The sequence below is a fragment of the Aulonocara sp. 'chitande type north' Nkhata Bay genome, linkage group LG18, assembly GCF_057382095.1.
Source record: "Aulonocara sp. 'chitande type north' Nkhata Bay isolate Kocher_YH1m ecotype deep benthic linkage group LG18, A_spYH_male_GT1.1, whole genome shotgun sequence".
NCBI classification, from domain to species: domain Eukaryota; kingdom Metazoa; phylum Chordata; class Actinopteri; order Cichliformes; family Cichlidae; genus Aulonocara; species Aulonocara sp. 'chitande type north' Nkhata Bay.
In genome coordinates this window covers 24,712,352-24,725,791 of record NC_141361.1, presented here as the reverse complement: position 1 = coordinate 24,725,791, position 13,440 = coordinate 24,712,352, and the positions used below count along the sequence as shown (strand labels likewise).

The 13,440-nt window shown below is 42.0% G+C and overlaps 2 protein-coding genes across 5 annotated transcripts in view; one reads left to right on the top strand and one right to left on the bottom strand.

Annotated features, from left to right (window-relative positions):
• Nucleotides 1-68: 68 nt before the first annotated feature.
• On the bottom strand, nucleotides 69-2,426 carry gdf15 (Growth differentiation factor-15). The gene is made up of 2 exons (XM_086271468.1): nucleotides 1,756-2,426; nucleotides 69-1,238 (listed from the first exon to the last, which is right to left on the bottom strand). Exons 1-2 carry the CDS (start codon nucleotides 2,090-2,092, stop codon nucleotides 463-465), a joined length of 1,113 nt encoding a protein of 370 aa, XP_086127594.1. The 5' UTR covers nucleotides 2,093-2,426; the 3' UTR covers nucleotides 69-462.
• A 3,361-nt stretch (nucleotides 2,427-5,787) lies between these two features.
• Nucleotides 5,788-13,440, top strand: part of mast3a (microtubule associated serine/threonine kinase 3a) — a 30,543-nt gene continuing 22,890 nt past the window's right edge. For 3 of the 4 annotated variants that reach the window (XM_086273645.1, XM_086273643.1, XM_086273642.1), the window contains exons 1-3: nucleotides 8,761-9,243; nucleotides 11,653-11,741; nucleotides 12,484-12,556. In XM_086273645.1, the coding sequence (XP_086129771.1) occupies nucleotides 9,158-9,243; nucleotides 11,653-11,741; nucleotides 12,484-12,556 (248 nt within the window). In that variant the 5' untranslated portion in view covers nucleotides 8,761-9,157. Of the gene's footprint in view, nucleotides 6,098-7,390; nucleotides 7,423-8,760; nucleotides 9,244-11,652; nucleotides 11,742-12,483; nucleotides 12,557-13,440 lie in introns of those variants that run through there. The other variant, XM_086273644.1, reaches the window with a different exon arrangement.

The following is a 13,440-nucleotide window of genomic DNA, read 5'->3' as shown; positions in this document are numbered from 1 at the left end:
TAAAGGCTCGTAGACAAGGAAATATTGTAAGAAAACATATTTTATTATCACAACTTTAAGTGCAGCAGTTCAGCATTTGGTATTTCCATATGAACGGAAATGTATAAGACATCAACCAAAATACAAAAAAAAAGAAACTCACAGAATCAGACAATCCAGTGCAATTAAATATTAAATAGTACTAAATAATGATGTAACAAATCAAAAACAAGGCAACACAAACAGTACCATAAATAGACTTAAATAAATAACTAATAGAAAATGTTTACAAGCACAGGTATTTTTGCTTTTTAAACTAATGCATAACTCTGATTTTAAATGTAATTGCTTCGTTAATACTCATTGAAAACCTTTGTTTTTTGTGTTTTTGTGTATGTAACGCTTAAAAAAAAAAAAAAGACAACACACTCCAGAAAATACACTTCTTTAAATTTTGAAGAAGTGGTTGGTTGCATTTTCTCCTCAGGCACAGTAACATTTACTGACAATAAAGTCAGTGAAAGTAGTCAGTGTCAATTTTCCCCTGCTGTCGTAGTGCATGAGGACCATGGGCTCGTAGGCTGCCGGCACGCAACAGGGATGAGGTGTCCCTCCTTTGGTGATCTGGTGCAGCCGAGACTTTACCTGAGTGTGCATGCTTGCCGGCTTGTAGTTGTGGGGGCAGGTGCCGTCGCAAAAATGCATGGTGTATTCGACTGGGGCTACAACCCAGTCTGTCCAGCCGATGTCTTCGAAGGACACGGTGACTGACTTCCGGCAGCACCATCCTGGTTCAGCACAGTCATCTTCCTTGTTGGAGCGACGCTGCCTCGTCCTCTGCGCGGGGTTGGCTTGTGTGAGGTCTAATTCCAGAGAAAAGATCGGCTTGAGGGCCCCTCTGTTAGCCACCCCTACATCCACAACCAGTGGCTTCCCATTAGTCTTGAACCACTTCTCTACCTCTGGGATGATGTCCAGGTACGCATCTTGAATGTTTGAGATATTAGTTTGGGCTACAGAGTCAGTCCAGGCAGCCGGCCACACTGCTGGCTTTCCCCCATTGACTTTAATTTTAATCTCCTCCCTTGCTTCAGGCCTGACTGAAGTGAGTTTACCCAGAACCTGTCTGGAAATCTTCAGCTCTGCTCGAGCTACAGTCAAGTCATTCTGAATATTCGTATTCTTTTGGAAAACAGCTCTGTACCACCGCATGCTTGGACCTGACCGTGAACCCCTCCGAAGCGCTATAACTGGTGAAACTAAAGAAAAACACACACAAAAAACAACAAAGAAAATTAGAAACAAAGTTGTTTACATCCTTTGATCATTAGCATTGTGTCATAGAATAATTGGGAAGGGGGAAATAAAAGAGTATTGCATAAATTCTTTATGAAACTCTTGTAATTGGTTGTTATTGATAACACTAATAAAGTATCCTCAAAGTAAAGCATTGTGTATAAGGTGTGCCTGTCACGCTCATGATTTCTAAAAGCTTGCAGGAATGTGTTTGCTTTTTTACACCACAGTTTCATGACTATAGATTCTATTTTAAGCTACATCAGCCTTTATCAGGAATGTGAACTATTAGGAAAGATATTATTCGTAGTATTCATAACCACATCACTATAGCAGGTTTTGCAAGTACACAGTGTTAAACCTATACTATAATAAAGCCTCAGTCTTCTTCTTGTAATCAAACTTTCTAACCTGGCTTTTCACATCACTATTACAGCAGCTCAAGTGGGCGGCCCCGTCTAACAGAGTTCTCATCTGTACCTGGAAAGAGCACAGTGGACATGGTGGATTGCGAGTTTTCCCCCATTGGCTGGCTGGAATTTCCTCTTATCTCCCTTATTTTTCTCCTGTAGAGCTGATACATCTCCCTAAGCTCCTTTTTCGAGGCCTTTTGGGTCAGTCTGGGCTCCACGTCCATACCCAAAGAGCTGAGGATCCCTGTCTTCACAGCCTCCAGAAGCAGAACTGCCTGGCTGTCCATGCTCTCCATATCAGGTGTGTTTTCGTGGGCCTTGTGAAGCTGGCCTTCCCCTGAGGTGGAGGCGAGGAGCAGCAGCGTGCAGGTGACGAGTGGGAGAATCGTGTGGGAGATGCACATGGTGAGCCAGCCGGGTAGGTCTGATTTGTGAGAGCAGCAGCAGTCAATGGATAAGGTTTGCCTATGCTATGAACTAAATTCCTGGCATGCCTTCATTTATAGTGCTCCTGTGTTGCCACACCCCTGTTTGGTCAGGTGAGCCTGTGATGGGCTCATCCAGAGCCATATGTCATAATATGGTAGCATTTTGTGTTATGTGACAACAAGATGTCAACTATAACATCAGAAATGTAAGAAAGAAAATTTTTAATCGTTTGCAAGTTTTTTTGTTTTTATCAACACACAGAAGGAGGCGACAGCAGAAATGGGATGAAGAGATTTTGGGATAAGATTTGGTTACGTCCACCTCAGCATGATGAAGCATTTGAATTTCCAGTTATTCATTACTTTTCGCAAATAAATGATCCACACGGACCACTTCGAAGAAGTCCAACAGAGTTATGCATGTGATAGTTTAATGACCCTCACCAGTCTGTGTCTAAATGTTTCCAATGCAGCTGTGCCCAGTACAGTCAAAGGTCAAAAGCAAGTTCCAACTGATGAGAGATTCACCTAACATGTGTAAGCGGGCTGGCCATTTTCTGGCAAAGATAATAAAAAAAATAAACAAAGGGAGACAGTTTATTACGTCTATATCAAGGCTCTTAATGTTGAGCACCCTACAGAGTAAATGTCTCAAGGTTAGATAGAAGACAGATAAAAGAACAAAGAGGTAATCAATGTCAAAACAGGGAACTTTCTTAATCTGCCATGACAGCAATCATGTGGTCACACAATAGACCTAAGCTTAAATGTGTATTTTAGCATGAAATGGATCTGCATATCTGATCTCAGCCTCTTCTGTCCCCTGTGCTGAACAAGAGAGCAAAAATGCTGCAGTTTCCGTCAATGATGATTGATAGGACAGACTAAAGAAGTAAACAAATACATCATGAAGCTCTGCCAAGACCTTATCAGCACGTATAAGTCTCACTTTGGTCAGTAATAAGGGTCAGTGCACTGCCAAGCATTCTCCCCACCCTTATAATTGCAGAGATGTGTGCGAATCTGTAAACAGTGAGTCACCAAGGTGATGAAACAATCATGTGCTTTCCCGGGTGAGTTTTTGCCGGATGAAAGCGAGTGAAAGGTGTAAAGTGACTCACGCTGAACTGACACCCTGGTTTAATCTGTCATTAAATGTTTACAGTCTTCTCTGTCGGTCTTCATCTATTGTTAAGTGAGATGGGAAAAAACCCTCTGACTCATTTTGTCAGCATGACTGAGGAGTTTCAGAGTACTGACAGTGAATGTCATCTCACACACTGCCCAGACCTGATGCAAAGTGTCATCAGACAAGACTAAAATGATGTAAAAGTATGTGTGTCCTTCTGTGTGATATATATATATATATACACACACATATGTGTCTGATGACACGTTGCATCACGTCTGGGCATCAGGTTCGAGCTGTGAGTGCATATGATGAAATTCACTCTCAGTACGATATACAGCTGTTTTATATAGCTACATATATATATAGATACATAATATGTATTTTTATATGTTTTACAAACCCTCCAGGCACAGAAACTTTCAATTCAGCAGTCATTTCGATTGAACTGCACCCATGTCATACGTGTTTTTGTTTGAAAAAGTTTTCAGAAACAACGTGACAGTGGATCATATAGATAGATAGATTTTAATTTAAAAAATAAATAAATCATGTTAATATTTCATTGACACGATTTATGACATTAATAATAATAATGGATTGGATTTATATAGCGCTTTTCAAGGCACCCAAAGCGCTTTACAATGCCACTATTCATTCACTCTCGCATTCACACAACCTTAGCTTGCCTTCCACAGCTTGTAGCCACAGCTGCACTGGGGCAGACTGACAGAGGCGAGGCTGGATATCGCGCCATCGGCCCCTTTGGCCGTAAAGTAGGGTAAAGTGTCTTGCCCAAGGACACAACGACCAGGACAGAGAGGGATCGAACTGGCAACCTTGCCCAGGGATCGAACCGGCAACCTTCCGGTTACAGATACGCTTCCTCAACCCCCTGAGCGACGGTTGCCTAACAATCATATCTGTAACTGAAACCATTCCCATAAGATAACGAGGTGACGTTTTCAAGTTCAGACAGCTTGCGCATTGACTTATTGCACCGTGGCGCCCCCTCGTGATCGTAAAGCTACACTACAGAATTTAATTAGCTAAGTGAGGCTGGATTTGGTCAGGAGAAGGACGCAATTTTTAGCATAAACCTGAACCCAAGGTTGAGACAGACCAATAATACAGAAATGCTTTCTGTTCCAGATGTGAAATATTTTCTATATCTAACATGTCTGTGATTTCATCTCTAAACTGAGAAGTAACTACCAAACTTCACAATTGTACGGGGAGTTTTATCTCTTCCTCTTTACCTTTCCTTTTCAGTGAACAAAAATAAACTTAGACTGAGTAAAAAGAGACACGGACGACTGGTGCGGTAGTAAAAAGATGACTTCAGCGGAGCTCCAAACGCTTTCACGGTCAGTCTTGACAACAGGCCGATGCACAAGAGGGATTCTGTCTGTTTCCAGTTAAATTAGATTCAAAGAAAAATGAATCAGGTGAATACAACAGCAGGCCGAGCGTCACAGGGGGAATCCACCCATCTTCAGTGTCTCATGGTTGGAAATCACTTCCTTGTAGGATTGTGGTGTGCTTGGGCTGTAGTCTTGTTTGCCGAAGAGAACAGATTTAAAGAAAGGCAAACAGAAAACCCAAACACATTACTGTTTGTCTGTGATCACCATGGCTGACTGGCCGCAGAGGTTTGAAGTCAAAGACTTATACAGAGAACATGAGGAAACAATTTCAAAATATTTAATTCAAAGGTCTAATGCTTTAAATCTGCCACAAAAAGTCTGAAACACTTTTCACTTTTCATAAAAAGCTGTTTCGAACAAATATGAAAAAATGTGGATATGTTTTAGTCAAGTGTTTCACACCTTCCCTCCGTAAAGCAGTCACACAAAGACAAAACAACACACCGTAGTGTGATAAACTGAGTCACTGTATTCAGTCACTCAGCTGAAAAAACCCAAAACTTTATTCTGACACAGTAAGTTTCCACTTTAGCTGTTTCAAATCAACAGTGAATTTCACGGGAGAACAAGGAAGGGTTCACATCCCCTCCCCTTATGTAAACTCACGTGTTACATCACAGGAGAAGAGATCGACCATTGTTTTATGAAAAAAACAAAACAAACAAACCCCAAAACAAAAACATCATAGTGTCACTGCGTGACAGGCACAGATCAGTCCCCGCTGTTCAGCTTGACTTGAGAGCTCGGTTGTTGCGCATCCTCTCACTGTTAAAGCATGATTCCTCCAGGCACAAGCTGTTATTTGGCATGATGGGGGTTTTTTTTCTTTTTTCACAAGCTCACGAGAAACATCCTGCGTGGATGGCAGCATGCGGAAATGAATGGAGTGCGAGTGTTTCATGGGAATTTTGGTGGCAATGAAGAAAGGTGTCTGTTTCACACCTGTGTTGAATATTCATGAATTGGTTTTTTTTTTGTTTTGTTTTGTTTTATTTATGGGGGTGGGAGGTCTTGGGTTCTTAGGGGTTAAAAAAAGGCCATTTAGCTACAGACAGTAAGGCGGTCAGCTTTTTGACAACTAGATGATAGAACGTCGATAAGAAGGTCAAAGCGCCAACCCCTCTCTTCATTAATAAGGTTAACACGCTGCATCTCTTCCCGGTCAGGTGATCAGCTGACTGGAGGACTGGTGGTGGCCACCTTTTGTGGTAGGTCGTGCATGGGAGGAGAAGGGGGAGGAGTAGGAGGAGGTGTTGATGGTGGTGCAGTAGAAGCAGCAACAGCAGGAGGGAGGAGGAGTGTATCCAACGCTCCCGGGGAGAGAACGGAGCGCAGGAATGGGCTGACTGACCGGGGATCCGCCGTGTGCTTTCGTTGTCTTCAGTGATGGATGAGCCGAATATCCTGAGACGCCGCGGTCTACAGGTAAACGGAGGCTGGCTGTCATGACAGCGCGCGGTTGTGGTTGTTTCTAGGGAAACGAGATTAGCTCAAAGTGATGAGCCATTTGCCGACGATGCAAGGCATTGATGTCAGCGTGGCTTATGTGGCGTCAGCTTATTTTTCATTTAAAAAAAAACCCCAAAACTTTCACCGTTGCTCTTTAGATCTGTGCTTTATTGATTAGATTATGTGGCATCGTTAGAAAATATTATGTGCACTGAGCATCTACCCCATGCCCTGTGGGCATCCTTTCAGAAAAGGTGGAGTCCCACGAACCGCAGCAACGGGGACACATAATAAATTTTATGAATGTAAGGTGTGTATATCAGACCTGACCTCACTACTACTTAGCTATGTGTTTATTTTGGAGCTCTTTCTGTGTGCTTTGGACAATCTGGTTGCCTTGGTGATCTGGAGCACAAAAGCCAATGGTTCCTGGAAGACTGTCAGAAACATCTTCTCCTGGGTGCCATGTTCATTTGAGATGTTCACAGAATAATTAAGTGTTTGTTTTTGCTCCATTAATGTCTGTATTTTCTGAATTCATTTAGTAGGCAAAGCTGCATTGTTTCCACCCAGGGTCTGTTGAGGCGGTAACACTGATCATCAGTCCAAACTGGGTGTTCCCATTCCCTTGTCTCTGTTTATAGTAACTAGCCTTTTCCCACCTTGCATTCATTGAATTTCGATGGAGTGGAGCGATGCAGTTACAATGAAAATAACGGTCATGGTGGAAATGCTGTTTCAGTGCACAGTTCTCCCTTTTTTAAAACCATCTTCATAGTCACTTTCTCAATTTTCAGACCACTGGAGGTAATGAAACAAGTGCAGGTAGTCTCAAATTCTGTGCACAGACTCTCGCAGTGTGACATGGTGCCACCCTTCAAATCCTGACTGGCAAGAGCAGTTTTACAGTCCTCTTAGCTGAAACTCACGGACCGAGGATTTGCAATTAAATGGCTACAAGGCCCACTTGTCATCGCCAGAAACTAGGCCATTCAGCAGCTAATGATATTTACATAGTGCCGATGAAAAAATAAACAGGAGTGACACAGAACAAGGCCACCAGGAAAAACTGCAGCGTTATTATTAGCACCTTGTGACTGTAAGCATGAAATGTAATTCATAGCAGTGTATTCAAAATGATAGGTGTCCTCCTTGACAGCAAAAGAAGACCTTTAAGATGATGCCAGTGATTTCAGAGCAAAGGTGGAAGATGTCCCCACCACCACCATCACATTTTTCTTAATTCAACCTTTCCCTCTTCTCTTATAGAAAGAACTGAGTCTTCCTCGTAGGGGAAATCTGTAAGTATGTCATCTGGGCAATTCTGTGCATCTTTCGCTCTTTGTCCCCCTTTGCACCTTTTTTTGTGCCTCAAACCAGGCCAGTCAGTTGTCTGTCACATGTGGGCTTTATTGTGCATGCATGCTGCTTTTCCTGACGGTAAACATTTACTTCTTCACATCCTGAAGTGCAGGAACTTCTTAAAGCACCTAAGAAATTTGGCTGAAAGATAGAGCAGGCTCACTGCCCAAGACTGGTTTTATGTAAATGTTAGGAGGGGGAAAACAGAGGAAGAGAGTGGGAGACATTGTAGGTCTCAGTGTGAGAGAATAAATTAAGCCGCTTCTTCTTTTACTGAAAGAATCCAGGCTTTGAATCTGCTTTTGTATTTAGTGCTAGAGTTGATTTAACATCCTAGTGCCTATATCATTGTATATTATTAGCTGAACTGAGCGAGCAAGCTGAGGAAGATCTAACAGGTAACTGCTTAGTTGTGACTGTTTATTTATTTTTTTGCCAAATGTTTAGCCTGCACAAAATTCCTACGTTATTAGATCATCGTTACAGCTCATTTCAGACATTAGGAGTAGAACAGCAGTGATACATTGGAGTGCATGAAGAAAGTTACCTGAGAATTTGTTGCCAAACAGAAGCCGTTCTGGTTAAAAATAAATAAATAAATACATGTGACTCCAACTTGTCCAGGGACTTTCCCTGGAATGGGCTAGAGCTGAAGCCAAGATAGTTTCAATAGCTGGGAATGAAAGGAAATATCAGAATCACTGAATAATATGTATTCATCTCAGCTGACAGTTTCAAAGATCTTTAGAAGCTACATGTGTTTGTGCTGCTTACCTACACTTGTCCCACTGCCAGTATAGTGTTGTGAGACAAAGTTATGTTTGTGCAATAAAATCCTTTGTATCCCATTGTCTCTGATATCTGTTGGCCAAGTCAGGTGATTTCATTAAGGCTTTTCTGTCTTCTAATATACATATTTATCACAGTTAATACCTGTATTTTAAAACGTAAGAAAAAAGACTTAAACTCTCCGAACCATTGTTTTATATAGGCTTTGAAATCAATAAAAGTCGCGAGCATCCCTATAATCTCTATTGAAAAAATGTTACCTTCAAGACTATCGGACGCTCTGAAAATAGTCTTTCTAATTTTGATATAACTTCTTGTCAAATGTTATATTTATTGTTTCTATTAAAAAAAATAAAAGAGAAGAATTAAAAAGAACAGGGAAAAAAAGATTTATCGTTGAAAATCTTAGATTTTTGTACCGGATGGATTATTTGTGTCATAGCGTTTTAAACCAGTATTTCCGACAGGACATGAAAGCATCAGAAATCCCTCCTCCTGCTGGCGCGCGGCGATGCGGCTGCGCGTTGCGGCAGAGACGTTGCTGTGGTTGAAAGTTTCTGTCTCCAGAATAACGCTTTACGTTTTGTCGAAGCTAGTTATCGGTCGATAATGTTGCACCTCGTGGGAGACAGGCTGTCTCGAAAATTTTACTGATGACATTGAAAAGGAGCAGCGTGACCATGGCCGTCGCAGTTGCTAGCACCGCCGAGCTGCCCTGCCCGGGGTCTGGGGTCAGTCTGTATCGAAGAAGCAGAAAGGAGTTTGTGCCTTTGGAGTCGACGTACTAGCCTAAATCGACAGGGGAGACTGTTTACCGCGATGCCCCCTCTTTAACGACAGTATACTAATTCTCATATCGGATCGGATTTAGCGGTCACCTCCAACATGTCTGATCAAAACTACTACTGGACCGTGCTGCCGAGCTACAAAACTAGTTTTGTGACCGGGGCCATGATGAAAAGATCGAAAAGGTAACAAAACCTAAAGCCTGTTTCTAACTAGAAAATTATCCTTGAAAATGGAGACGAATGTTAATTAGCCTCGACCAAACTGCTGCAAAACGTCTGGGGGGGGTTGTATGTTTGTCATCGGCTGTGCCGTTCAGTCTCTGAGAAACAGCAATTTGTTGAACGTCGTAATTTCGAGCTATTTGATTCAAGGCGCTTAATGGCAACCTCCAGACTGTCTGCTAATATAGCCGCTTCACAGCTCAGACATCTGATCCCTCCGGAGGGTCTGTGATAGCCCCTCAGCATTGCACTGTATGTGTCGGTTACATCCGCCCTAGTTTTTGTTTCCGACAGAGAAACGTGGCCATTGTAGACTGTTGTGTGTATGTGTGCGGGCAGGCTGCATTGTCTGCTGCCAGCTGTCGCATAAAGCGACACCAGGGCCCACTGCTGATCGGTGCACTGATGCGGTTAGTGGGACAGTAGTGTTGTAAACGTGCTTTCATCAATCAGATAAATCCAGTCAGCTCTTAAGGTGTCTTAGCCCTTAATGCACTCAATATGTCTTTGGCAGTCAGTGAGTTCATAGTGATCTTAAATTGTCGCGTCTCTACCTCTCACCTCTTTGTCATAATCTGAACACATAATTGTTGGTTTGCTGGCACAATTTGCCTTTGTTACAGTGGTGTAAACCGCAAGAGCTGCAGTTTATATTGCAGGATTTAAAAATGTAAATGTACTGCTATTGAGTGAAGCTTCAGAAGAAGAAGCCATTAGCACGCTGAAACATAGGCTATCTGTGGAATGTCAAACTATCCACTCTTTCCATGTAGTTGGGGGGTCATGCATCAATCAGTGATGTGGCCGATCCACCACAGTGAGCTGATGAAATTGGCTTCAGTTAACAAATGCAGCAGACATAGTTAACACGCAGGACTGTTTCAGTGGCCTACATTCATCATGTTTCATGTCTTCCTGCAAGATCCATACAAACCATTATTGTTAGTCCCAAATATCAGTCGTCTTATGACTGCCAGCTGTTGATGAAGCGCTCACGTGGTGTGCCAGTGTGATACAGTGGTGCTCTCATGTCGAATTTCCCAGAGGAACCCACCCGAGGGATTAATAAAGTTCTATCTTATCTTATATCTTTCGGCACAGGTTCTGGAGTGTTTTTGCTGATGTTTATTTTTTTTAACAGGAGCAAAAAAGCGAACCTTCACAGTGTTTCTGTGGTTGGAGGTGTACTGTATACACTTTGAAGCCCAACTCTTGGCACACGTTGACCCTCTCATCCTTCTGTTTCTGTGGCACTTTGAGTCTTTATGGGTTGAGGGGCCATATAGTTTGTGAATCTGCCTTTGCACCGACCCAGAAATGTCAGGCTTTGTTGTCGTCTCAGCCCCTCAATTATTTTAGGTCACTGCCAGAAGGAAAGGGAGACAGGATCTACTTTACCGACATGAAACAGAAAGCATTGAGATCACAAACGGGGGGGAACAAAGAAAACTGAAAAGAAGCCAAAACTGTAATCTTAATGAAAACATGGAGTTAACACCTGCGTGCAGAAACCTGCAGGCACCAAATACAAACATACAGGAAATGGACAAGATAACACTGGTACTCTAAAGTAATGTTATACTTGGACTGGTAAGCCAAAAAGGCATTAGGTTGTTTGCTTTACTCCAAAAGCTGCATCAAAAGAGCATTTTAAACTCTACAAATATATGCAAATTAGAAGAAACACTGTTTGTAAATTGAAACCAAAAAACCGATCAGGACAAACAACACAGACCAGCTTCAAAAATACCAGCAGAAGTGAAACAACACTTCACAGCTCACAAAGACCGAAGTACAAACATGTGGACGGTGTGTCATGGCCTGCTCAATTATATCAGGGGTCACTTGGACCATTTTATTTATTTCCATCATGATAAAACAGCTTTCCAAAGTTCTTATTGTCTAATCAGGCTCTGCCAGTGGTACTGATAAGTAATATATTTCCCTTATCTCACATGACAATACTCTCAGACGTCATTGGATCGTACTACACTGCTCAATCCAGACTTCACATTATTTACTGATTAGAAGTGGCTAAAAGAAAAACAAAAAGTTTAATTCCTCTAAATATTAGAGCAGGTAATGTGTAGTTAGCGCTGATGCATAAGAAAGAAGTTGCACTCAAGTTGGTTTGTTTATATATTTACATGCCAACATGTTTGTAGTCATGCATGCTTTGTATGTATATACATAATTACAGTGGCATTACTATTGTCAGCACATCAAAAAAATATGAATTCAGAGGCTGATCGAGTTTGATTTTTTTTTTTCCCCACAGATTGATAAACAAAGTGTGCTTGGATCATGTTTGTTACAACACTGCATAAAACAGATGATCACTCTCTTCTGTTTGCTGTTTTCCACTCACAGTTCCCGTAACAACAAGAGAAGGAGTTTGGCGGTCGGGACCCCATCGCCCACGCTGTCACGACCGCTTTCACCTCTCCCACTCGCCACAGGTACTTGTGTTTCGGTTTTACCCGTTTGTCTGCTCGCCTCAGTGCAGGGTTTATTGGATTGGCTCATCAGAATTCCTGCATTTAGCCACCGCTGATTGCGTGTGAAGCAGAGAAGTTACAGAGAGTGGAATGTTGAGGAGAGCACAGGATTGCCTGTCTCATGTAGGATCATCAGTCTCAAGTTTTTTTTGATGCTGTATGTCATGAAGCAATCGCTAGTTTACCTCTGGTGCTTTGTTTTATTTCCTTCTTTCTCATAATGTGCCCACAGTAGAGTGTAAAAGCCATACAATGCTTTTCCTTGTGATCATTTTTAATGTAGTCCCTTCTAGGCTTCCTCATCATTTGATCTCTCCACTTAAAAAGTGTCATTCCGTGTATCCCCCTTTTTTGTGACTTGTCCTCAGGGACAGTGGAAGTCCTTTAATTACCTTTTTAGCAGTATGCAATATGGTGTGATTGTACCAAATACCCCCTGCTGTCTGTTGACACAATCCTTCTTTGATTAGGACAGGACAGGAAGGGCCCTAGATAACTTTGTGTGTATGCATCACTGTCATTAAAATATTTGATTGTTTCAGTTTGAACTTGTAAAGGAAAACCATCTGCAAAGTTGACCGTTGCACACTGATAGTGTAAAACATTAGGAAGCCAGTCCAGTTATTCTGCATTTAGTAATATGCTTGGATTCCTTCAGCTTCCTCTCAATTTTCAAAAATTTTGTTTTGTTTTGTTTCCTCAGCTGGTAGCAGTCCTTCAGAAAGCCCCAGAAATGTCTCTGCTAGCTCTTCTGCCAATTTCCAGTTTGCCCGCAGGTAAGAATTAAATGAAATGCTTTTTAATATAGTCTTGGTTTAAACCAGGCACATTATTGCAGTAGTTTCTTTTCCGTAGTAATATCAAGTGGAAAATGACTAAAACAGACATATTGCAATGAAAAGTACTTTAATGGAGTGAAATGGCAGCAAATTAGATTAAAAAAAAAAAAAAAAAGAGATATGTAGTCAGTGAAAGTTTATTTTTATTCTTGGCCCGCTTTGACTAAAAATTAAATCAGAAAAAATAACCAAGGGATCTTTGGTTCGGTGGAAACTGTGTGCACGCAAACTGAACATGCACTGGCTTGTTCCCTTTGCCCCTCAAATCGAGGCAGTGGAGAACCATGTCTGACCAGCTGAAAGCCCCCAGGGTCACTCACTTACTGGACGTGGGTCTTGGCATTTGTCAACCCAATTAAGGAGGCGAGTTGGTGCGCGCACTCATTACTCAGGGCTGCTGTGATAATGGAAGAAAACTGCAGAGCTTGCCTTCTCATCACGCGTGCCGTTTATAGACTCGCTGGGATTTAGAGGAACATTAGCTGCAACCAGCTTCCTCAGTCAGCAGCGGAAAATAGTGTGGTAGCCTGTCTCTAAGAAGACTTTAGTAAGGAGCAGCAACATGTATACTTGAATGTAGGATTTTCAAGAACACTGTACCGGTAGTTTAAATGTATGTGATGACCGACTGTCCCAAATGTCATGAGTTAAGCTGCAGTGCAGTATGCCATATTGCACCATAGAGCTCAGGGATGCAGAGGGGAAGTCTTCTTAGAGGACTGCCTTGTGCAGCTCATCTAAATTTATTGACATTTTTAAGCTGCCAGAGTGTAGACAGATGCTGTGACTGCACTTTTGACAGCTCCACTGGGTTTATTTGT